The 26,930-nt window shown below is 37.6% G+C and overlaps 1 protein-coding gene across 1 annotated transcript; it reads left to right on the top strand.

The window, feature by feature from the left end:
- The first annotated feature begins 34 nt into the window (after nt 1-34).
- Nucleotides 35-26,692, top strand: LOC121420171 (protein odr-4 homolog). The gene is made up of 12 exons (XM_041614718.1): nt 35-176; nt 1,523-1,654; nt 2,673-2,881; nt 5,928-5,964; nt 6,892-7,032; nt 8,455-8,556; nt 9,653-9,727; nt 10,954-11,079; nt 11,792-11,897; nt 24,234-24,416; nt 25,173-25,268; nt 26,393-26,692. Exons 1-12 carry the CDS (start codon nt 81-83, stop codon nt 26,464-26,466), a joined length of 1,377 nt encoding a protein of 458 aa, XP_041470652.1. The 5' UTR covers nt 35-80; the 3' UTR covers nt 26,467-26,692.
- The last annotated feature ends 238 nt before the right edge of the window (nt 26,693-26,930 follow it).

The following is a 26,930-nucleotide window of genomic DNA, read 5'->3' as shown; positions in this document are numbered from 1 at the left end:
GATTATTCAGCGCAGAACTCTAGAGGGGGGTAGACTTTTTGTTTTTCACCCATCGCAGCTGTGATCACGAAATAGCCAAGATGGGAAAGACAATTGTTGCTGAAAGTGAGATAGAACAATCAGTTTGGAAGTTAATAGAAAATACGAGCTTTGTATTTGGCCTAATTGTTGGGAAGGTAAGAAAAAACACGATGTTAGTTCGACACAAACATGACAATGAACCATTATTGTAGATTTGAAAAGAAAGTATAGTCCCATACGTTGTAAATTGTGTTAGTTCTATGATGGTGGTCCTCAAGTCTGCGCACCTAACGATTGAGTTGAGACTGAACGTAAATTTCCTCTTAATTATTTCACAAAATCTTTAAGTTGATCATTTTCCTTGTATTTTTATGAGTGAGTGTACCAAATATCTAAAACAAATTAAATAAGTATATGATTTTCTTGGAAAAAAAACCTAAACTTCCTAAAGCAGTCATTTTCAGATTGAACAAAAAAATGGTGGTCCTTGGCCAGGCAGGAGGCTCCTAGGAGTAAAAATCTTAATTGTGCTTACTCTCCATGGAGCTAGGGATTGCGTACCATTTATGTTTGTGTACCCCCGTACCATGAGAAATTGAAATGTTTGCCCCCAAGATTTCTACTTTCCTAAAACTAGATCTAGACCTAAATCATGTAAAAATGGGATACAACTTTATTTCTGACATTTAGATATATACGATATTGATTCCATTTTTTCCATTTTGAAGTCAAAGAAGTTATTAAAAAACAAAAATATCTTGAAAAGTTGGGGAAGACTTTCTGCGATGTTTACGTCGCCATCTTGTTCTCTTTTGTCTTTCACTAAGTTACAAGACGCACATCGACAACAACATCTTTATCATCATCTACATCAACATTGTCATCATCATCATTTTCCGCCAAGTTACAAGACGCACATCCACAACAACATCATCTTCATCATCATCAACATCATCATATTCATCATCATCATTTCCATTCCTTACCATAATTATGCTTGTTGCCAAATAAGTTTGATTCTTGCTCTTTCATTAAAGTGCTCATCACAGAATGATGCTACCCTTCACCTGTTCCCAACATTGTGTGAGGAAGGAGAAAATGGGAGTATCTTAATAACATCATCAACATCTTTATCATAATCATCATCAACATCATTATCTTCATCATCATCTTCATCATTTTCATCATCATCATGGTCACCCCCGTCATCATCAACATCATCCATATCATCATCAACATCTTCATCATAATAATCATGAACATCATTATCTTCATCAACATCATCATCTTCATCATCATCGTCTTCATCATTATCTTCATCATCACTATCCCATCTTCATCATCAACATCATCATCATTATCAACATCATCTACCTCATCATCTTCTTCATCATCAACATCATCGTCATCAAAATCATCATCTTCGTCCCTTCGTCATAACCATCAATCATCATCATGTAACCAAATAAGTTTATGATTCTCACTCTTTCCATTACCGTAGTGCTCATCACAGAAGGATGCTGCCCTACACCTGATCCCAACACCTTGTGAGGAAGGAGACAATGAGAGCAGCGAAAATCAGCAGTCGCCAGAAAACTTATGTGAACAGTGGGTTGCTGAACATGCCAGACAGGTATGAAGATCGGTAAAATGAAGAATATTCAGAAGAAAAAAAAATGATCACGGTCAGTGAATTTTGCCCATGTTGGGGCCAGAGAATTTTGGCGATGTTGGGGCCAGAGAATCTTTTTTTTAAATATTATCATCATAGCTTTGAATGTTACAGTATGTATCTCGTTCTTGAAACTTAGACCTAAGGGTAGTCTTGTATCACTGATCATTTTGCACGAGTTTTGGGTAAAATAATCGAGGTCAAAGGTCATTTAGGGCCAATGAACTTAGTATTCTATTATCAATTAATGGTATTTTTGTGAATAATTAACCATAGTTTTCAAAGTTAGCACTGATGTTGTACATTGAATCACGCAATGCAGGCGAGACTGCCATAGGCATTCCACTTGTTTTGTTAATTTAAACAATTTACATCAAAATTGAATTTGATTTAGTGCCTGATCAAAATAAGATATCGGCATATTTTTGTCGGATTTTTTTTCTTGTTTTTTATGTAAAGTTCAATCCTAAGTTATCATGATAATGGTTGGAAAATGTCTTTGAGTATTAAAATTCTGATGGCTAAAATTGCATTAAATGACTAGGCCTTCTAAGTTTTTCAAATATTGTAATATCTTGTGTTCACATTACTAAATTTACCAAAGCTTTTGATAGACTAAATAATATTTTGATTTTCATTGATTTGGAAGTTCTAATTTACTTTTGTTCAGGGGAGTGTTTCATCAACATTTTCATCCGACAAGTTGTCAGATCTGACATCTTTCTCTGATGTTGATTGGCTGAGAGGTACTGTTACTATGGTAACTGTCGGATAAAATGGGACTTTTCGGATAAAACGTCCGACAAGTCCTTTCATGAAACGCCCCCCCCCCAGGTATCTGTATGATTTAGAGTTTGGGGTTTGAAATTACATTGTGCCCAACATGTATCTTCTGTAATTTGATTTACAGACTTGAAACTTTTGTTTGCATTGCTTTGCAAGATGTTATTATTTTTTTTTTTAATTACATATTTCTTAGGTGACATGTATGTTACCAGGTGGTGTTGGAGTGATAGGCGTGTTCTACGTCTGCACCCCAAACCAGGCCACGCCCATGGCAACCAAGGCTCGCCAGGCACTCTTCGCAATCTACAAGCTTCTTAACAAGAGACTTCTACTTGGCTTGGACTCAAGACGGGATAGTAGTATGGAATGGAGTGTGCTTCATATATGTAGTACAACCAGGAAGTATCCTTGATAAAACTGATACATGTAGATGATGGTAATATCAATGATGATATTTCTATTCAAAGCTAAACGTAAGGCAAGACAATAACTCTAGTCTGATCTAGAATTTTAGACCACACACTACTATGGAATACTGGATTTTATAGTACTTTGTCTATATTGACGGTAATTAAAATGTCAGACTATTTTTATCCATGCTGCAATTCGATTCAAGATGGGATAGTAGTATGGAATGGAGCGTGCTTCATATCTGTATCACAACTAGCAAGTATCCTTGATAAAACTGATTGATAATAATTAATATTTCTAGTCAAAGATAGACTTAAGGCATGGTAATAACCCTAGTCTAATCCAGAATTTTAGACAACTCTACCTGGGCAGCTGCTGATTAATACTGGGTTTCATAGTACTTAAATGTACATGTATTCCATATTCATGGTAATTAAAATGTCAACCTATAGGGTTTTCAATCAAATCTAGGGATTTCCCCTTTTATACACCCGTCGTAGACTGGACATATGGTATCACGATTGGTGTCTGTCCGTCCGTCTGTTAACTTTTCCTTGTAAACGCGATAATGTTGTTTGACTGAACCTAGGCTCATATAATTTTTTTTGTATGATACTAGCATGGATCCCAGGAGGCTTATTGATTTTTAGGTCAAAAAATCAAAGGCCAAGGTCACACTGACATGTTTTCATCTTACTCGTCTGAAGTCCTTGTAAAAGCGCTAACTTTAGTTTAACTTATTCTAAGCTCATATAATTTGGTGTGTATGATACTAGCATGGATCCCAGGAAGCCTATTGATTTTGAGGTCAAAAGGTCAGGTCACAATGACACGTTTTCATCTTACCCTAATGAAGTCCTTGTAAATGCAATAACTTAAGTTAATGAAATAACATAGGCTCGTATAACTTGGTGTGTATGTCACAATGACACGTTTTCATCTTACCCTAATGAAGTCCTTGTAAATACAATAACTTAAGTTAATAACATAACGTATGCTTGTATAACTTGGTGTGTATGATACTAGCAATTCTATTGAGGTCAGAAGGTCAAAGGTGAAGATGCCACCTTCCACTTGCTTGACCAATAACTCCATTTTCCTCGTTACAGACGGGCATATTATTTGCTCGCCTTAGCGACACTCTTATTTGAGACTGCACTGAGCATGCTCAGTATCATAAAAACTTTTAAACATCTGCAGCATATACACAATAAACCCAAAATACATAATAACCCAAAATATATTATTCTGAATACAGCATGTACAAAGCTATTTTAAAAACTGAGGCAGACTGGTGGCAGATCCCCACTGTCAGCCTTAACCATCCTCATCAAGAAAATGTTACCGGGAGACTTCGTGCAGCTCCAAAACCCCTTCGATGACGACGTTGTACTCGGCAGTAATCAAGCAATGACAGCGCTTGATTTCATTATAGGTGTACACAAGTAAGCTCAAAAGACAAGTACGGTATAGAACTGGTAAGAAAATATGATTAGAAATGCATTTAATTTCATGATTGTAAACGTACTCGTGCTGAAAAAGTGTGTAAAATCATTATTTTGACTCCTTCCATGCATTATGAAAATAATTTGAAAAATAGGAATATACCTCACTTATCCTCATTTGAGCTTGTCAATTTTTTTGATATCGATAATATATTTCAATGTATTCTGCGCCACCACCTCACCGCTCTCCCTGTCTTAGCTGATCCCTCCACTATTTGGAGATTCCTAGGGTCCAAGGAGAACGGATTTGTTCCATATGTACTGTCATTCTGGCTTAGGAGGTTTGAACCATATCAGAATGTAATGCGTCAATTTTGTGGAGAAACAAAGAGAGATAATAGAAGTAGACTATGGTGTATTTCATGAGGCAGACGAGTGAAATGGTATAAGGGTATCCTGAGTAAAATCCTGTGGGTTGGCATTGACATATAGATTAACACGTATTTGGAAGTCCACAAGGCAGTCTTTGACTTTGCCAATAAGGTCTTTATGGAGATGGTCTAGGTTGGGACACTGCCAAGCAAAATGTTCCACAGTCTCGTCTGCAGATTTGCATAGAGGGCAAGTGCGACTGGATGATTTATTCAGCGTGAAAAGACGACACTGAGTTAAGTAGGTGGCTGTGAGGAGTTGAGCTCTCACCACAAATGCTCTTCGTAAGACAGGAGAGGGTACACTTTTCGGGTACAGGAATTTAGCAGAAGGAGGTATACAATATTGCCAGTACATAAGAGATGGCTTGGAAAGGATTCCTTGAAGTGTGGGTCAGCAGGTTCACTTTGTAAGTGACCAATCTCGTCCAAGATGAGTATTCGGGGGGATTTGAAAGAAGACTGAAGATCAGGAAGAACTTACTTCTTTGCTATCTCCTGCAAGACTTATCGTAAGAGAGCCTAAATTGAGGGCTTCTAGGAATGTTCTAAAACTCGAAGCGGCTGTGATCGAGGTTGATGAGTTGACCTAGAAGCAGCAGTTTCCTAAAGTCAATTTTGTGATGAGACTGGAAGGAGGTCAGTGAGGAGGTAGACGATCTTGTCGGCAGCAGTCTTTGGGACCCCTAGAACTTGCTTAAACAGATGAGATTGAGCCTGTTCTAACTTTGCAAGCATAGATTTAGTGAACTTGTGGATAGATGAGCCGTGCAGCATTCTAGGAATGCAGAAAGTTTTCCACAGCTGAGATAGTGGGAACCAGACCTCCGGTGTATGCTCCAGGACCAGTGAGAGCAAAGAAAGAATGAATACCAGTGCCAATGATGTCGCCAGTTGGATCCAATCGTATCCAAGACTTGAGATTCCACTACTTATAATATTGCATTATGGATTACGAACCTGTCTATACATATTTTATTAGTCGAGGACTTATATTATTGCCATTCATAGTGTATCATGTCACTGGAATAGTTATTTTTTATGCGTGCCATTTTATTAATGAACCCTTGCTCTATATTGGTGAATAGACATGTTACAGAATATAGTTCAGCAGAACACCACTATTATTTTCATTTATTATTCCTTAGCTTACCCATTCAGAACAACGTGTAAAACAATCAATGTCTTAGACCATAAGGTAAGTATAAATTATTTCTCTTAACTCTTTACACACCGCAGATATCATCCCACCTTTGCGACATTAATTTGGGGTCGCAACTTTAAGAGGGGTTTTGCATGGACTATGCCAGAAACTCTTATTGCCAAGAAAAGTTGTTTGTGTGTTTGTGAGTGTATACACATTTGCATGTACAATGCGGTGCACACATTTCTGTATTGTGAATGAAAGTCCTTGTACTCTTTAAAAAAAACGTGCACAAAAACGTAGATATCACCATCTGGTTGATATTTTGGATGGTCAGCCACCCCTCCCCCCTAAGTAAGTGGTGAAAAGTAACGTAGCCCCTTGAAACTAAAAGAAAATATTTCTTTCGACTGAAGTACTGGTTCTATCACTAATAGTTGATTAATTTTATTTGTTGTTGTTTTATTTGCAGTGCACAAAAACGTAAATATCGCTATCTTATTATGGTTTTTTGCCTGGTCAGCCCCCCACACTTTCATGATGATAATAATATAATAATAATAATAATAGCCAATTTTTATAGAGCGCTTTTCCCAGAATGGCTCAAAGCGCTTTACAGCATATTATTGCCCCGGTCATTGGATTCATTTCAATCCGGCACGAAAAGTGCACAATTTTCACTCCCTGGGGAGCATTCCTTGCATTCATCGCAGCCTCATTATGGTGCTGGCAAAATCAAACATACAATATCTTTCGCATCCTACCGGGTACCCTATTTAGCACCTGGGTCGAGAGTGGCAAAGTGTGGATAAACGCCTTGCCAAAGGACGCTAAACCGCGGTGGGATTCGAAAATACGACCCTCTGTTTATGAGGCGAGAGTCAGAACCACTACACCACGGCTCTTCCACAATAATAATAAAAGTAGTAATAGTAATAATAATTATGATAATTATTTTTGGCTGTTGTTGTTTATTTTCAGTGCACAGCTAGGCCGGCGGATCTCAAGTACCAGACAAACCCTCACAAGTGGTCCATCCTTGAGAGTTGTCTGAGACTAGATATAGGGGTTTATCTCCCATCAACTGTGCCAGACTGTAGCCAGTACAGTAAGCAACTCACAGTAAGTATCCATGTATATACAGTGCGTATCAAAAAAAAGTTTACACTTAGAAAAAATCCTGTAAAATTATACATTTGCAATATCCTGAAGATTTTTCCACATTTTAACATTGGTACATATCCATTTAAGCAAATGACGACATAACTGTCGAAAAATATTTCCGCTTGAGTGAGCACCACTTACTTTTGAAACGTTAGTGAAAAATGATTTGCGCAGAACTTTGAAATAGTTATGCGAATAGAAGTAGATCTTAATCATGAAGAACACGTGGAATTTATCTAGTAAAATTGATTTAAAGATATCTTTTACCTTTTTCACTTGTTGCCTTGCCCAAAACACTTTGAAGAGTGCATTGCGCCCCACCCCACTCCCCCACACACCGATGCCATCGTGACGATGTTTGCTTTACACTGAGCTGTGATTTACATGAAACGGATTAGGCTTGATTTCCATTAGGTTAATCATTGTCAAGCTTGGGAAAAGTGTGGAGAAACAAGATTAAATGAAAAATGAAATGTAAACCCATTTTAAATGATAAACAATGCCGGAAAAGTCTGATATAAACTTTTGTTCAGATTCAGTTATGTCCTCAGATCCAGCTGGCACAAAAAAGGTAGTGGTTGTGCCTACAAAGTGTTGAAATTTCAATTTGGGTGGCAAAATTATTCCAAAATGCTTTAATGTATCCATTTTATTTCAATTGACTAAAAGTGCAAGGAAAGTGTATGAGAAATGTTTCGCAAGGTAGGTTTGATTTCGCCCTTTCCCCTTGACACAGCGTGAAAATAAGCATTTCTGCGCAAACAGATTTCTGCGAGCTTTACAAAAATGGACAGTGCTCACTCAAGTGTAACATTCTGTCAAAACTTTTACTTTCATTGGAAAGATGAGACCCAAACCCAAGATTATATGTGAAAAAAATTACCCACATGTTGCATATTTTTTAATTCCCAGTGCTTTTTCAAAGTGTAAACTTTTTTTGATACGCACTGTATAGAGATTGGTGCTCAAAAGTTAGCAAACCCCAACAGAAAATGAACACATTTAAAAATGTTCAAGTTCTGCCAGGTTTTCGATATTTAATTTTGAATTCAAGTGATAAAATATTACATTAAATAAAGTTTGTTTCTCTGGGCTCACCGAACATTGCAGTGTTGTTGTCTCTATATTATAATTGCACATGGAAACAAACACTCTTTATTATTAAGCTCAGTCGGTATTTTTATGCAACGAAGCCAGGGTCATTTTTACTTCTGGGTCCCGTAACACAAATGTTGGCAATTAATTGTACGCTTTATTTTTATGATTAATTAAGCATTTGATTGTAGACAATGCAATCAATCGTAGGAAAAATTTTCTACAATGATTGATGTCATGCCCTTATGCCCACATATTTATTTCAATGCTTTTTTTTCTATACAGGCACGTCTGTCACCAGTCACAAGAATGATAGAAGATGCAATAGCTTTAGTGGATGGACAGCTAAGGTCCGGATCAGAACTTCTTGAAAACCAGCAGATGAAAGTAAGAATGCTATTAAAAGGACCTTTACCCCAAAACAAATATCACTGGTCTCATAATCAGGGTTCCCACCCCATAAGGTAAATCAGGGAATTTTTAAAAATGTTTTTCCAGTCAGAGAAAAATCAGGGAATTTTGATTGGCCCAAAAGTTAAAAGCATGGTAGTCAGGTAGTCAGTCAGACTTTGTTATATTTTGTTACATATCAAAACAACATCCATTGAATGAATGGTTAAGGTGGTGTTTGTGTTTTTTTTTATATGTAATTCAGAGCAACAACTTCAGAAACATGCAAAATAATAGCGAAACTGGGAATGGTTTTGAATAATTATCAGGGAATTTTTAAACTTCATCAGGGAAAAATCGGCGAATTTTGTTTTCTTGAAAAGCTGGGAACCCTGATTATTATGTTATGTTAAGGGTGGCACTTCTGGTGGAGGGGAAAAAAATAAATTTTTAGGTTACTTCATGTAAATGAAAAATAATAATTACACAAGAGAGGGGAAAAAAGGAAAGAAAAATGAGAAGGTCATGAAAATAGATGAATTGGATGCCTAATAGTTCCATTAACACTCCTATTCTGGGGGAAAATAATTCAAACTTACGTGCATTTCCGAGTCCTCTGAATCTAATTTTTTGTTTGAAAAGCCACTGTCAAAGGGCCGTTTCCGCGAATTACGTGAAATCGTGAAAAGTCACTGTGTCCCTACATAATAGTATTATTGACAACACGAAAGAGAGGTTATGAATATCGCTAAGTGGCAAAAAACAAGCAATTATCGACAGGACTAGCGATAAAGACGTTTTCGATAACAAACCTAGTCACTACCCTCTCATACCTTAATTGGCATCAAGAGAGACAAATTAATTTATCAGGTTAAGAGATATGGTCAGTAGAATTTCTTGAAGCATTGAAAAGAACAAGGTTAAGGATAAATGTCAGATGTACAACGATACGAGAATGAATTTCTAGATATATGTTTTTGATGGAATAATTCAGTCGACGCTTTCGATTATAATTTCATATGAAATTGTAAGAAATTTGTATGAAATATAGGATATCTTAAACTTATATTGTTTGTCATATCTTCCATTGTAGAAGAAGTCCGGTAAGAAAGCGAGTACAGGCTCAAACGAAGGCAGCACACACACGGTGGAACTTGTTACGGATAAGGTAATAACATAAACAAGTACCATTAACTGCTTATTGGATTGCTCATGGGGGGTGGGGGCTGAGTCAAGTAACTGTTTGTTATTGATGCATGACTTTATTTTGGTTTCAAGTGTTGATTAATAAGATTCAGTTCAGTCAACTAATTCGATTCCACCCCAAATTAAACTTGTTTCTAGAGGAAAAAAGAAAAATCAGACAAGTTGGTATGTGAAGTTTGAGCAATATCAGACAAACAATAAGAAAGTTATTACTTTTTAAATGTTGTAAATATTGGTAATCACTACACACATGGAGACTTCAAATTGGCTGCTTATGTGATGTCATAGTGATGTAAGGCAAGGACTACCCTTCCATGTACTCCAATACATATGATGGCTAAAATGTCATTTTATTTAAAAGTTTTACTTCAAATTACATTTTTCTTTCATAAGGACATAACACAATGTACTACTTGGGCTATTTTTAGATTACTGCCTCAGGGAATATGTACTAAGGAGATAACTACAAATCCCTAATAATTAAGTACATGGCCCATGGAAAAGTTGTCCTTGCCCCTTGTCATAATTTACTTACCCAGTTGCCAATTTGAAATCTACATAATCTTAGGGATCTCAGTTTAAAACAGCCATAACTTTCTTATTGTTTGTCTGATTTCTTTCGAACTTTCACCATTTCTTATTTATTTTTCTCCATTCCAACACAGCATTTTAAAGGGAGTGTGTGTGGTCTCTCATTGACTGTGTGTTATGCATACCCTTAAAATGTACGTTTTCAGATATTTTTTTTCAGATAATACTACAGACAATAAATTGACCTATAATTGTATTTGTATAGAGAAACTAAAATATTTTGAGAGGAAAAGTAATTGCTTTGCTACTTGGTAACATATTATTGCAGTATAAGTATTGAGTAGTTAATTAGCATGGTATCATTCAAGTGGGTCTATATTTCTAGACTACACTAACATTATGGGTCAGGAAACTGGCCAGGTATGAGTAGTTGAGGACTTGAGATGGCGCTGTTGGTTCGTATCTGCTTTAACCCCAAAGCTGGATTACCCTCTAATTTAACCCGTTTGAGACTGAGCGTGTATATATAATGCGGGAAGGAGATTATGGAAAACATGTTATAGGGAAATCATTTAGTCTCCAATGGGTTAAATTTATGATTACTTTGGATGTTATATATCACAGCTTAGTTGTGTTTTTATTCTGTTCCTTGATTAGAATGATTTGAGCAGTAAGTCGAAAGATGTGGAGCGGGGAACTGTTCAAGCCAATATATACATCACAGGAACGATGTCCTCAAGGGCATTTGTGGATCCAAAGGCAACCGTTGACGAGGCTATACAGGTATGTATGTGTCTCTAAGGCCCAAATTCAAAAAGATGGTGTTTTAAAACCATCGTTTCAACCCATGGCTTATGCCAATTTCCTTTATTAAATTACGCTTATTTACATGGTTAAGTATGCTATTTTATTCTTCTGTGTCCACTGTGTGGAGAGTGAACTCATGAATAAAATAGCGTTGATAATCATGGCAGCAGGCATTAATTTGGTGCACTGTTACAAAGGCACGCATCAGCATTTGACTTTTTTTTATATACGCCGTAAATAAGCGTAATTCGTGCAGGAAATCTGCCTAAACCAAGGGTTCAATCGATGGTTTTGAAAACCACCTTTGTGAATTCGGGCCTATAAGTTATGCACCTCTATTTAAGTGTTTCCCATAGATGTATGTGAAAAATAGGAACCAGCATTAGGGATAATGTGGAGCATTGTGGCACAGTGGATAAGTCTTCAGACTTTGAAGCAGATTGTCGTGGATTCAAATCCAAGCCATGACGCAAGGAGTAAAAAAATCAAGTAACAAAGAAAGAATAAGAAAAAAATTAAAGGACAAAAGGGAAGGAAGAAAAATTGCTCTCGTGTCTAAAACAAAGTCCCTGACATCCTCATGTCTGTCTTCTTCTGCATCGATAATATTTCTATAGCTATTTCCCTGATAATGTAGTTCTGAATTATTAGATCTTTCATCCATAAGCCTGTATTCCATGTATTGCAGGCAGTCAAAGAAGATCTCCTGCGTACAGTCCACGCTAGGTTTGACCTCTTAGCTAGTGACCTTCGGCAGAGCAGCGGCGATGAGGAACTCAAAGAAACACAGATCGGTATGTTATACTTGTAATACAATACATAATCCCAGTTAAAGGGGAATTTCACCCTTGACAAGTTATTTGTAAATAAAGTAGAAAAAATAATCAAAAAAATTTGCTGAGGGTTTTAGGCGGCTTGTCAAAGGTGTGCGTGCGTCTTTACCTTTATATTCCACGGCGATCCCGCTCAACGTTCCATTGTCCATTTTTCTTTCCTACGGGTCAGTGCTCTTGCCATTCAAGACGCCACCGTTCCCTTTTGCAGCGAAAACGGAAGCGTGCGCTTTGATCTTTTCTTTTGACACCACCCGGTTGTCTCTCCGATAAGATGTTTCTGCATGAGCGCCCTCTATGTCCACGATATCGGCATTTTAGGCAAACTGTTAAACGCCCGATCTCTATTCACTGATCTGAATATTGTTGTGTCCTTGTATCGGTGTGCGTAGTCCAGTGGAATATATATTTTCAAAAGTTACGCTTTCACATTTTTTGGGAGAATTTTTCGTTTCGGGTTTCAGTATATGACAAATTTCAAATAGATTTAGATTTCATTTCTTTAATAGAACAATTAAGCTTTAGCCCTTAATAGCACGAGCATGTTGTTTTATTTTGAAGAACATACCGTTAACATATTGAATTTCTGAAAGTAAGTGTTCAGGCGAGGGTAAGATTTTTTTTCATCACACTGAGCCCACACAGTCAGCATTGTCGGGTGAAGAGGAAAAATATGGAATTGTCCTTAACATCTTTGTAAACGAAATGCAAAAACCCACGCAAAAGATACAATATAAATCATACCTTGGTCCAAAAATGATGGCATTTAAAGATATACATTGAAACGCTACCGTGACAAAAAATAACAATAAATACATAAAATGCAACCGTTTTATTTTCTGGAAAAAGGGTTGAAAACTAAGGGCGGCGTTTGAAATTCAAATTTGAGCTTAATATAGGCCTATGTTTAATTTAGCCCTCTTACATATATGTTCACTAGCGTACCTACAGGGGGCAGACTCCCCCCCCCTCCCCCTGACGAGTCACAACCCATGCAACGGACCTATCCCTGCCCCCCCCCCCCCCCCCCGACGAGAAGTTGAAGACCTTTTTTTTGCTTGTCAATTTGTTTTAGCTGTGAAATGTCCTTTATATCCTGTTGAGGACTCTTTTAAGGCGATTTTGCCCCCCCCCCCATTGTGGAAAATCCGAGGTACGCCACTGCATTTGTTTAAACATTGGAATTCTAGAAACTTATATATTCGCACATAATACAGATGCCGTGCAAAACAAACGAATAAAATATCATTAATTTGAACTTTAAAAAATAAATTGGATGCTCAAGCTGTCATATCGGTAATTGTAGCTTAAATGCACAATTCTTGAATTTCATTATTACCCGAAATTCAGAACAAAAAGTACTTTCGTTACTTTTTAAGACCATTACAAAAATCTTTACCTTCGAACGAAATCAAAAGCACTTAAAAATAAATATTGAAATTATCAAAGTTGAGGTAGTCTTGACCATGAATAGAGTTGAGTGTTTATAAAGGAATTAAGCGTCTTCTATTAATCCCATTCTAAACTTTGAATGACCGATGAAAAATATCGCGTGAATTAAAATGAAACTTAACACATTGAAGTGACTCCAACATGACACTGGACAGGAAATTCTATACTATATCTTTTTACCTGTGATCCGTCTTTATTCTCTTATATAAATTTCCCCTGTGATCTAGAGTGCTCTGTGACCTAGTGTTCTTGATTACCATCCAGGAGCCACAGAACCGAAGGGGATCTGGGGCTGAGGCCTCCACAAGTACCATAATTTTATGCATGGTGACCCCACCCCTTCAAACCAGTCCGCTCGGGGGAGGGGACATAAATATTTCTTTCAATTTTCCTGTTCTACATACAATATTCAATTTTGTCAACTTAATACTGATGGTTCCTTCTTTTTTTTTATCCAACTTCATTTCTTCCTTTGAATTTTTCTAAAACTTTTCTATACCTATTTTCTTTTAACCTTCACGTTTGACTTGAACAATACGTGTATATTGCCGTTGATTTATTCTTCCTATCAAATATCTGAATTAATCTGCAATGTGTGTCTGTCAAATTATTGCAAATTAGATTCCCAGTGTCTAAGGTAAACATAATTTACCGACGTAACACGAAAGCCTCTTTGGCCTAGTTTCCCTTCCAACTTTGTACCTCACCTCTTAATTGTATAGCTGCATTCTGTATAGCTTGCATATTCAAATGCGCACCAAAAATAAATTAACGTACAGGAAATGGTAATACCTCGGTCATATTTGCTTTACGGCGGCCATACAGCGAGTCGAAAACAGCCGTTTTATTCATTTTATTCAAATTTCCTATATTTAGCTGGTACAAAAACTGTTAAAATGACTGTTTTCGACTTGCCTTAGAACAAATGTGACCGAGGTATTTAGCATACTAGATCAACAAGGATGGAGTGCATGCTGGTGCGGATCCTGCCGGAGTAACACAATACAATCCAATAAGCGCCGTATTTATTTTGAACAATAGTTGGGCTCTCAAAAGTATTGTGGTCTATTTTGTGACCTCTACTAAAAGAAGTAGTGGGTCTATACGGGGGTCTATATACTACAGTTATGTAGTGAATCCAGGGGGGGATCCGGCCCGTGTGCCGACCCCCCCCCCTTTGAGAGCCATTATCAATTTTGTTAATGTAAATATGCCATTTTACACAAGTGTGCCCCCTTTGAAACTCACAACATGTATTTTAATGAGAATATGTCGTTCATACCCAAATGAGGACCTTCACTTTAGCCTGGTAAACACCCCTTTTCAAAATTATTTGGTTATTAAAATCTCGGGGGGGGGGGGGCCACTTCCATTCACGAGTGGATACCATGCGCGACCATGGGGTCTCGAAAAGCACCCTAAACACGTAATTTCCATTTTCTGAAAATGCACCCCTTAACAAGTATTGGCGTTTGAAACCCTACCCTTTACAAGTATTGGAAACAAAACGATACTCTTGGCAAATGTTCCCTGAAATGAACCCCTAAACAAGAAAAGGAATGTTTTATTGTTACGGGTCCTTCGGTCGTCGGCTTGACCTTATTCGGTTTAGAACGACCCCACCTTCGATCTACACCTCGCGCAAATCGGACCCTAAACACGAAGTGTTGGGGCAAAAAAGACATCCTTTATAAAACATTCTATGTTTGTTTTGTCATCCCGGCAAATTCGACCCTAAACACGTAATTTTCCTTGCGAAATAGATACCCTTTTTTCATTATTTTTGTGTTTTTGACACCCTTATCACGTTACGTAAAGTGCCCTATCGTGAAAAAGACATCCTTTTTACGTGTTTTTTTGGTCGCGCATGGTATCCACTCGTCAATGTCAGTGCCCCCCCCCCCGGGATTAAAATGCACAGAGAGATGGTAGGCAATAAATATAACTCGAATGTTTACATTAAGAGTAGACCTATCATGCCTATAAAGAGGGAATTTACATGCTTAATTAAAAATGTGTTGATAAAATATCATTCGAACGTTGTGTTATAATCTGCTTCGCCAAGCAGGTTTTATGTAATATTGCTCTTTATAAAGGCAAGCATTAAACTACATTAAATGTCGAAATGTTGAGAAATATATTGGAAACCATATCAAAATGCACATTTCGAAAAGAAACAAAATCAAGGTTCTAGTATGGGGACAAAACGAGAACAAGAGAACTACCCATTTGATGCTAATTGTAATTCCCCGAAAGCCGGACGTTGAAAATGACATGGGCCAGTGCATTGCAAGCTGTATTTAACGGCTTACCCCATTGTCAAGGTAGATTTAAATTACCCCATTCTTGATTGCGGAGATTACCCTATATTCTTGAGAATATAGAGGTGGTCTGAGTGGTGGCGGATTTCAATAGAAAGATGACCTCTTGATTGGTATATAGGGGTATGTCAAGGGGAGATTATCACTTTGTCAGCGCTGGTGACTGTCTTGTTACTTTGATGTTCCCCGATGTGCCTTCTATTCAAAAACCGTGTTTGCAACTAATCCCAATTATGAGACTATTTGGCATCAAAATGAAAGCCTAACTGCACCTTTTTCATAGACTTCGTTTGAAAATAAAATACTTACGTTTAAGGTAAAATTGGAATATCAGAAGGCGCTTTATAATATGTAAACCAAATATTGTCACTTTTAAGCTTTATTCTTTAAATCAAATGTAAAAATAAATGTAAAATAATCTCACAAGCCTAATCTAAATAGTGCGAGCGCGAAGCGCCCGCTTTTTTTAATTTTTTTATTTCATGTATTTTGTCCTAAAATAGCATTCTGGCAATGCTTCTGATCCTAAACGAGATGAATGAATTTAGTACGCATTGATCGTTCTGATAAAAAAGGAATCTGTTAACGGCTGCTTGTAATTATCCGTAAATTAAAACGTTACATATTTCAACAATTAGATAATGCGAGCGCGAAGCGTGAGCTGAAAATATTTACTTTTCTACCTGAAGAATGGAAGTTCTAAGCAATTTTTGTAATCATGAAAAAGGTACATACATAACTAAGTAATCGATGCGAGCGCGAAGCGCAAGCGGAAAATTTGAGATTTGTAGGAGAATTGTGAGTGGATATGGATCACATTTAAAAAGGAACATATATGATTCATTATTATTACTTTGAGTTTTGACATAGGGCCGGAAAATTCTAAGAACAATATTCCATCATATGAAAATTATGACTGTCTTCCTATTTCTCTTCTTATCAAATCGCGAGATGAAACTTTTTGATATTCCATTCTGAAAAAGGGACAATTTATCATTAAATCAATTTATTAATCTAATAAGTCTAATCAGAGCGCGAAATCTGTCAATATTATAGCACTTCTATAATTATGAATAAGATGCATGAGTTGATATATTTTCAAAAATCAATGTGCGCGCAAATCGCCAGCCGAAAATTGTTGATAAACTGTCATAAAATGGAGATTTTAATTAGTTTGTAATATAATTAATATTGAAATTTTCATAACTCACCAATCAAAATGCGAGCGTGCAGCGCTAGCTAATATGTTTTCACAATCTGACATGAATAGGGATATTTTGATAACTAAAATGGAATACAGGAAAATAATAGGTACCTGACAAATCAAATTTTGTGAGCGCGCAGCGGGAGCAGAAAATTTTAATATTCAGACAATAATTTTTTTTCAGAACACTTTTTAAAAATGAAAGTTCGATTTCCGAGTTAAAATATGTTATGTATATTGACTTAAAAATTTGATATTTTAAGTTCCATATGTGTAAATCACCTAAAAGGCAATGCGAGCGCGAAGCATGAGCGAAAATTTTATATAATGACATGAAAGAATTTTTTAAAATTGTTTTTCCCTCATCTTATTTATTCAATCGTTGTCCTCCTCCTATGTTTTTTCTCCTCTCTTTTCCTTTTTTTCTTTCTTTCACCGTTTTTTTTTTTGCTCCGCCAATAGAGGGAGGGGCGGGCCCCTTGCCCCCCCCCACTAGATCCAACTCAGGAACAATCTAACAGAAAGTACTAAACAAGCAGATTCAAGAGAGAAATTCAATTTTTTTTATGGGGGGGGGGGGTAAATAGCCTTTCCCGCCGCATGTGAAGCCCCCTATCGTTTACAGCCTACTGTGAACTGTGCAACTACTTTAATTTTTGGTGAAATTCATTCTCTCTTTCTATTTGTTCCGTAGCGTTTAGATACATGTTTTGTGCTTCACTTGTAAGTGGTATACAAATAATGTAAATTCCTATTAATGGCGTGCGCTTCCCGATCTCCTTATCGAAATCAATATTAATGAAAGAGCACAATATTGTTCTCGCTCTAATGGAGGGGGGGGGGGTATCAGTGTTCTATCAAGCAAAAGACGTAGGCCTATATGTGCATAAGTTCATACCATTGGTGTAATGATAAAGAACCTGATGAATTCTGTTTTTGTATATCAACGTTATCATAAAGTTAATACAAATGACAATCAATATGATTCAGACGTACACCGCTTTAACTGATATAACATGCATCCAGAAATCGAAATGTCCGATGAATTCAAAACGTACGTAGCAGGAATGCCATGCAATTCGGATGTTACAGCACTCTAAAATTAGAATAATCTCGTATTACAAATGTCAATTTTGCTAAAAATGCACATAAACTCATAACTTGATAGACTCTTGGGGATGATATCGTTGATATAAGAATCGCATCGACCGCGATATGCAATCAAGTTTTATACTGCATCGGACTTGACACCCGGGGGGCACTTCCATTCACGAGTGGATACCATGCGCGACCATGGGGTCTCGAAAAGCACCCTAAACACGTAATTTCCATATTCTGAAAATGTACCCCTTAACAAGTACTGGCGTGTGAAACCCTACCCTTAACAAGTATTGGAAACAAAACGATCCTCTTGGCAAATGTTCCCTGAAATGAACCCCTAAATAACAAGTAAAGGAATGTTTTATTGTTACGGGTCCTTCGGTCGTCGGCTTTACCTTATTTGGTTTAGTACGACCCCACCTTCTACACCTCGCGCAAATCGGACCCTAAACACGAAGTGTTGGGGCAAAAAAGACATCCTTTATAAAACATTCTATCTTTGTTTTATCATCCCCGCAAATTCGACCCTAAACACGTAATTTTCCTAGCAAAATAGATACCTTTTTTTTCATTATTTTTGTGTTTTTGACACCCTTATCACGTTACGTACGTAACGTGCCCTATCGTGAAAAAGACATCCTTTTTACGTGTTTTTTTGGTCGCGCATGGTATCCACTCGTCAATGTAAGTGCCCCCCCCCCCCGGGACTTGACATCCCGCAAAATCTTTCCCATAATTAGATTGCTATCCATTCTCTTTCTTTTTAATCTAAATATAATCTATGTCTTTCAGGATCATGATATGAAAACCCTTTTATAACAAACATGATAAAGGAAAAACGCGTCTCAAGTTATACATGGTTAATTGCCTCAAATATACCAATCATCTTCGCTTGTTAATGTTTACATTATCACTGATATTATTATTCATGTTATTCGTATTATCATGTCCATTAATATCACTTCAAAGTTCTAATTATCACCATCATCATCACTGTTATCATCATCATCATTCATTCATTATCTATTTCCAATCGTTCTCCAGTATCAATTTTATAGTTTATATCATTAAAAAATATGAAAGATAATAGTAATGATTATGGTGATGTTGGTAATCATGAACATTATATCCGTTCTGTGAGATAATTTATGCGATTTTACACGCTAATCGCTCCTCGATGATGGTGAAAGAAATCTTTTAAATAGCACAACAGAAGTCGGGATGGTAGTTACTGCATACACGTACTTTAATACACTACATTATTACAAAAGATTCCCCATCGGGCGGGCCAACGGTCTTTTGAAGTAGGTTTATCTATTGAAATTACGACAATAATCACGACAGCGGATATGGGGAATTAAAGACTGTGAGCGTCTAGCTCTCTCATTGTTTTCTGTGGCGAACCCGCTGAGCATGCTATTGTCAATGATTCTCTACTATACGGGTGAGTGATCTTGCTCTTTCATGATCATAGGCCTGGGCAATGACTAAGAACAGTTCGATGAGTATCAATGCCAAGCAATCCTGAAAGGTCAATAATGTTCAATTCTCTTGATGGAGAAGTTTATATCATGGCCCTATTTGCTTTGGCTTTTAGGCCAGTAAGTGTACTAACTAATATTAGTTATAAATAAATAATCACGTTCCATCTATTTTAGAGTAATGATCTAATGCTAATATATCACTCTACATATCTCCCTGCAGCTTACGGCCCCATATCTTCACCCGTGAAGTACAGAATTTTGAAGCTTAAATTATTGAACATGGCATCCTAGTATTGTAATGATGTAATCACTGCAATATAGATAAAAACATTAATTTAATTCTACTCACATTGATTTTACTTTAGAACAAACTCACCCCCCCCCCCTCTTCTATTTCTTCTGTTTCTCCGTCGTTATTCTTCTTTTCCACCTTATTATTCTTCTTGTTCTCATCCTTCGCCCCCTTCTTCATCTACTCTTCTTACTCCTTCTCCTTTTCTTTATCTTTATTTCTTCTTCATATCCTTAGTCGTCTTTCATTATTCTTTTTTCTCCACCTCATTCTTTTCTGCTGCTTCTTTCTTTTCCCTCCTCCCCCTTTTCTACGTCTCCTCTCTTCTTGTTCTTCTGCCCACCTGCTCTTCTTATACGTCTCCTACTGCTTTTCCTTCGTTCTTCTTCTTTTTCTTCTTGCATCTCCTTTTTTTCTCTATCTTTGTTTTTCCTCTCCGTATCCTTCCTCATCTCTCATTATTATTATCATCCCTTTTTACTGCTCCCCCATTCTACATGTACGTCTGCTTCTCCTTGGTAATTCTCAGTCTTCTCCTCCTCCTCCCACCCCATCGATTCATGAAGATGAAATTATAATGAAATAATAGAAATGTTAACGAAGATAATACTTATAATAGAGAAATGAAGATGATTGCGATAGTAACAGCGGTGATGACGATATCGATAACTATGGGAGGTTATAGACCATGAACAGCACAAGATATCAGGAGCAATTTTAAATATGATTACATGACGATTTCGATACGAAATATTTATCATAAATCTAGATCTAGTACATTAATGTGCACTTCAGGGGCGGATCCAGCTTTCGCCAATAGGGGGGCCGATAAATATTTTCAGCAAAATTTTTCTCGATTGGCCGCCATAATTCTATTTTTTGTTGGTTTTTCAGGGGGTAGTCCTAACTGAAGACTGAAGTTTTAAGTAAATGTTAGTTTTTATTGTTATAAACAAGATAAGGTATCTCATGTGGTCATAATATAAAATGCGAGCGCGAAGCGCGTGCAAAAAAATTCGAAGATTCTGAGCAGTTTTTATAATAATGAACAAAGTATCCAACTAAACAATGCGAGCGCGAAGCGCGAGCCGAAACGTGAAAATTAAGGGACTCAATTAGGACTGTTTTTAGTGATTAGTGAAGAGGATACAAGTATCACCAATTAAATAATGAGTGATATTCCGACCTGAAAACTGGACGGTCTAAGTGCGTTTTTATTCAAAATTAAAGAACAAGCTTGTTTGCATGTCTCAAACAATTAAATGCAAGCGCGAAGCACGAGCTTAATTTTTTGATAAACTGACATGATACAGGAGCATTTTGACAAATTTTGGAAAGAATTTCCAAAGAGGATAGGTTACTCACAAATAAAACAATGCGAGCGCGCAGCGCGAGATGAAAATTTTGATATAACAATTTGTGTAAATCAAACAAAAAAAATGAAAGCTTGATGCGTGAGCTAAAATATTGTGTGCAAATTGATTTCAGAACTGGATATATAAAGTGCCATTTAATCCTCTTGAATGGGATTCATTACACAGTTAATGCGAGCGCGATGCGCGAGCGAAATTTTTTTATATAAAGTCTGTTTTCCAATTCTTCCCCTCATCTTTTTGTTTCCTTTCGGGGTCGGGCCGGCCGTTACGAGGCTGTAAATTACACATCATGGGTATAATAGCTCTTTCTTACTTTTCTTCCTGCTTTTCGTAGTTTCTATCAAGAAACGCTTTTTTCTGCAGGTTGTCAAAAAATAGGGGGGCCGGGGCCGGCTCGGCCCCCTCCTGGATTCGCGCCTGCACTTATCTTTGTAGAATAATGAAATCGCCGCTCAATAACGATAATTCTGATGATCGCTAAAACATGTGAGGGTGCCGTGGCCGAGTGGTCTAAGACGCCTGGCTATACATGGAAAGTCCGGGGTTCGATCCCCGGCTACGACACCTGTGCTCTTTTATCCTGCATTCAAATAAATGGAAATGCTTCACGCATTATTTGTAACTAGGTGTGTACTTGTTTTTTTTTTTTTTTAAAGCATACGTGGTACAGTGTGTTATAATATTGCCTCAAAAATACCTGACATTTGATGGAATTCTGTGCTTATATCGCTCATTTCTCAGCACTTTTACGATTTTCTTTCACAGGGCTATTTGGCAAATATTTTTCATTTATACAAACAAACACTTCGTTGGTAAAATTCATTGCATTCTGATCGAACTAATTTTCTGATCGTTACCACAATTGGTATTTATCTTTAATTCCGAACATTACGTTTAATACGTTAAACCAATTAAATGAAGTTATACTTTAGTCTGTTATATGTTTTTATGTTGTACACTCATGCCCCGAGAGGGGATCGATAGTGTGAATAAAATGTAAATCTAAATCAGGGGTGGATCCAGCCTCCGCCAATAGGGGGAGGGTGATTTCATTTTTCACCCATATTTTCCCCGATCGGCCGCCCAAGGTTGATATTTGTTTATTTCTTTGAATTGGTTGTCTCAGTAGCGTAATGATTATTAAAGTTATTTTCTAAGTCTTCGCCTCATCTTATTCACTCGCCTTCCTCTTATGTTTCCCCTTCTTTTTCTCCTCTCTTTTTCTTTCTTTCTTTCCCCTTTTTTTTGCTCCGCCAATAGGGGGGAGGGGCGGGCCCTATGTAAATGTAAATCCAACCAATAATTGGGTCTATGCAACATAATGTCTAAAGGTCGGGGCGGATCCATGACAGGGGGAAAAATTAGGTTCGCTTTCAAGGGGGGGGGGGGCACTCTTCTGTTTTGGCTGCATTTTGCATTACAAATTTTAATTGTGCCTCTCATAATGGGGGGGGGGGTAGAAAGGTACCGGAAATTTGAGGATGCTGATTCATTCATGGCATACAATATTCAAATAGACGACCACAATTTCGTAAATATCCAGTCCACGCGCATGCGTACTCTCATTCCGAAGACGCAAGTCATGAATTTTGGGGAAAATGTTTTTAACCCCCCCCCCCCCACCTGATCACGAATTCTGCGAGAACACAACTCTGCTTTCTCATGAATATTGATTTCGATGCAGAAGCAGCAATCGGGATGCGCACGCATTTGGTCAAACAACGAAAAAAAAAATTAATATTAATCGATGACAGTCGTTTTTAAAACAATCGGACATTGTGGAATCGCTTATCTGGAGAACCCCTCTCAAATTTCCGAGTTTTTTCCCACTCTTTCAACTGTATTTCCTCCATTTTTTTCTCACCCTTCCTCTTTTTCCATCCCAATATTATTTTCTTATTTCTCTCTATTTCCCCTTCCTTTCCTCTCCCTTTGACTTCTTAGTTTTCTTTTTCCTCTTTTCACAATCTCTTTTGGTCCCGCTTCTTTACAACATGGAGATAAAGAAAATTAAGAGACAATATGTTATCCTGGGGAAATTGTTGCCCGTCAAAAATTTTAAGAAACTATTTAAAACAGTTTCTAATAAATCTTTGTAAATCTTTGATCTATCTATGCCTAATAGTTTCAAGCTGTTCCGGTCATATTTATTTTATCATTCTATTTCCTTCGGTTTTTTTTTGTGGGGGGGGGGGCTCTCGACACTTGTTTGAGATGCGAGTAATAATTAATATTCTAAGTCGACGTGAATTCTACGAATGGCTTGGGCCTACGAAACGAAAATATGTGGAATCTTATTTTCCCACCTAAAACATCATGAATTGACTCTCTTCCAATTGCAAAAAAAGAGGTTTTCATGTTTATTGCAGCAAATTCGTAAGATCAGTAACGATTTATGACATGTGCGTGATTTTTGATTAAGCTACCGTGGCTTTATGAATGCACCAGAACTTCCATTATAGATGCGAACCACAGTTCAGAACAGTGACGCGAAATCTCGATCCAACAGTCAATATGAACATGATGAAGGCACACATTTGTTTTGGTCGTAGAGGGAGCTATTTAGAATAGATTCTTCGGCCTTTCGACAGAAATTAAGACGTGCAGGAAAGACGAACAAAAGAACGGTGGCATCAAAGGGCCTTTGATGGCAACCGTTCCTTTGAAGAGAAGGGAACGTTGGGCGGGAAAGCCGAAGCGAAAACCCGGATGCGGGAAGAACGATGAAGAACGGTGCATGGACTTTTGACAAGCTACCTTAGACCATTAAAGAATAAACAAATTAATCAGAATTTCAATTATTTGCTTTGTGACATCATATGCAAGCAGTTTTATCAGTTTAACAATTAATTTTAGCTTTTTTAAGCTCAATACAATTCTTAAAACTCATTTGTGGTGACTTATTGTTGGTCTTGGGTTGGCAGGCCTCACACAGTGGGTGAGAAATGAAACACCTTAACAGCCAACAAAAATACTGCAAAAAAGACAAACAGACCTTAGACAAGGTTCCTTTCCAAAGATCACCTTCTGACGTTCAATATGTCGTTTCTATCTCCCATGCTATCAGCTCCACCCACCGTCATAGCTACACCCAGGCGCATCTATGCTAGACTCCGTACCAGCCCCATCCTGGTGTCCGACTATGCCTTTGCTGAAGAGCAGGCAGGGGAGATAGCAGAGAGAATGGCAGAACTCCTGGATGTAGAGGTTAGCGAGGAAGACCTGGACCTTGACACTGAGGCATTACCAGGTAAAGCTAGGAATTGCCTGTCCTAGGGGGGGATCACTGCCATTGAACAGAGAGTGTTTTGAGAGGGAAGATTGTTTTGTACATAGTAACATTATTACAGTATGAATGTATTGTGTGGTGAATAAGTATGTTATCATTCAATTCCAAGATTACACTGCTTAATGGGTTAGAAACCCGGCCATATTTTATTAGTTGAGGACTTTAGTTTGTGCACTCAAGGTTGCCGGGTCATGCCTACTTCAAATAATTATATTTTTGTCCTGTTGTTTTATGTCACTATTGATTATTTTTGGTATCTGCCAATCCAATGATGAACTGTTGCTCTATATTGGTGAATAGACATGTATGGAGTAATTATCAGTTAACTGAATAGTCGAAACAAATTAAATTACATGGGTCCCTCTTGATGCTATCAATTTCAACTGTATGGAAATCCATCCATACCATAATATTTTTTCTACAGGAAATTTGCACAATCTCCTTTGTAAATTAAGAGAATCACACTAAATTGTTAAGATAATGATGAATTATGAATATACATCATATCTAGAAAGTAGTTTGAACAGATTTGCATTTTAGACGTTGACATTATGTTACATCACATCTAGAAAATGTTATGAACAAGTTTGCATGTAATGTTGCTAGCTAACCATATTTGTGGTTGATCGGATTTATTGCAACTCTTTGTAAGACGGAACCCCATAATAATGCCTTATATTTTTACTCTATTGTATGGCTCCCTCTAACCTTCCACAGATGAGAGTCTACTGAAGCCAACTGACAATGGTGTCGATGAAGAGGAAGGTGAACTGAATGTATCAACTAGATCAAGCAAATCATTACAATATATGGGTGAGTCTCCTTTGCTTTGTCTTCCACAATTCTCCTTGTCTGTCTCTCATAGTTTTATGTTTGATTTATTTGAACCAGGGGCCCATTTCATGAAGGACTTGCAAACTTTGTTATAATGGCAACTACATGTACCATGGTAACGGGGCTCAGCAGCCAATCAGAATCAAGGTTCCCATAGTAGTAGGCATAATGGCGAAGTTACAACAGTTGCAAGTCCTTTGTGAAACGGGCCCCAGGATTGGTTTGCACAGATTTAATTGTGACTAAAAATCACATTTTTTAAAATACATACTGCTCCAGGTGGCACCGGTTTTAGAAATTCAGCCCAGTTTTAAGAGTTCAGGGCCTCGTCTTACATAAAGTTACGATTGATCCAGTCAAACGTAACTCTGGAAATCCATCGGTGTCATAATTTTTTCTACAGGAAATTTGCAAAATGTCCTTTGTAAACAAAGGCGAACACACTAAAATTAAAAAAAAAACAATGAATTTCGGAATATACATATTTTGAACAAACATACATTTAAGATGTTGATGTTGCTTGCCGTCCATAGTTGTGGCTGATTGGATCAATTGTAACTCTTTGTAAGACGGGACCCAGACTTATGAATCTCCAATCATCAGCGAATAATCTGGGCCCCATCGTACAAAGAGATACGATTGATCCAATCAATTGTATCTCTATGGAAATCCAGTGATGTCATAATTTTTTCTACAGGAAATTTGCACAATGTCCTTTGTAAACAAAGAGAAGCACAGCACTTGAGTTTTCAAGAAAACAATAAATGCATGAATATACATCATAGTTAGAAAATATTTCAAACAAACATGCATAATAGATGTTGACGTTGCTGGCCGTCCATAGTCATGGCTGATCGGATCAGCCGTAACACTATAAGACGGGGCCCAAGGATCCGTTGCAGAAAGAGATGCGTTTAAACGCAAGTCAAACAATCGCAGGTCCCAAATGTGCGCTGTTGATTGGTTGAAAATCAAGTTGCGCATGATTTCTAGAATTGCGATGATTGCAACTCTTTCTACAACGGGCCCCAGACCTATGAATCTCCAATCATCAAGCGGATAATCTGATTACATCCAATCCTCTTTCTGTCTCTTGTTCCCAGGTGCTGCTGCCGTGGGTTTGCTAGGAGCAGCTGTAGCCGGAGCTATGTCATACCTTGCTATCACCCAAGATTAATGGCCGCACATCTCCATCCCTTCTCCTCTCCAAGCCCCACCAACCCTCTCCCAATATTCTATCCATCCCTCTATCTTTGTTTCTCTCTTCCCTGTTCATCCCATTTCAATTTCACCACTTTCTGCTATGCCTCCACCTTTCTGCTTCCTATCTCCTCCATCCCCTCCACCTTGTTATCATCCCTACACATCTATTCCTCTTCTACCACTTTGCACCCCCCCCCCCTCACTCCTCAACTCTTGGTCATCTTCCCCTCATGTACTCCCCTCCCATTTTCCCCTCTTTCATTTCCACTCCCTCTCCCATTTCCCCTCTCCCTTTCCACTTCCCATCCCCTTCCACTTCCCTTCCCCATCCAATTCCCCCCTCCAATTTCCTATCCTCTCCCATTTACCCTCTCCCCTCCCACTTCCCTCCCCTTCCATTAGCCTTCCCCATCTAATTTCCCCTCCCCTCCAATTTTC

This window comes from Lytechinus variegatus, chromosome 8, assembly GCF_018143015.1.
Source record: "Lytechinus variegatus isolate NC3 chromosome 8, Lvar_3.0, whole genome shotgun sequence".
Lineage (NCBI taxonomy): Eukaryota > Metazoa > Echinodermata > Echinoidea > Temnopleuroida > Toxopneustidae > Lytechinus > Lytechinus variegatus.
Note: the sequence above shows the minus strand (reverse complement) of the source record. Positions and strands in the feature narration are given on the sequence as shown.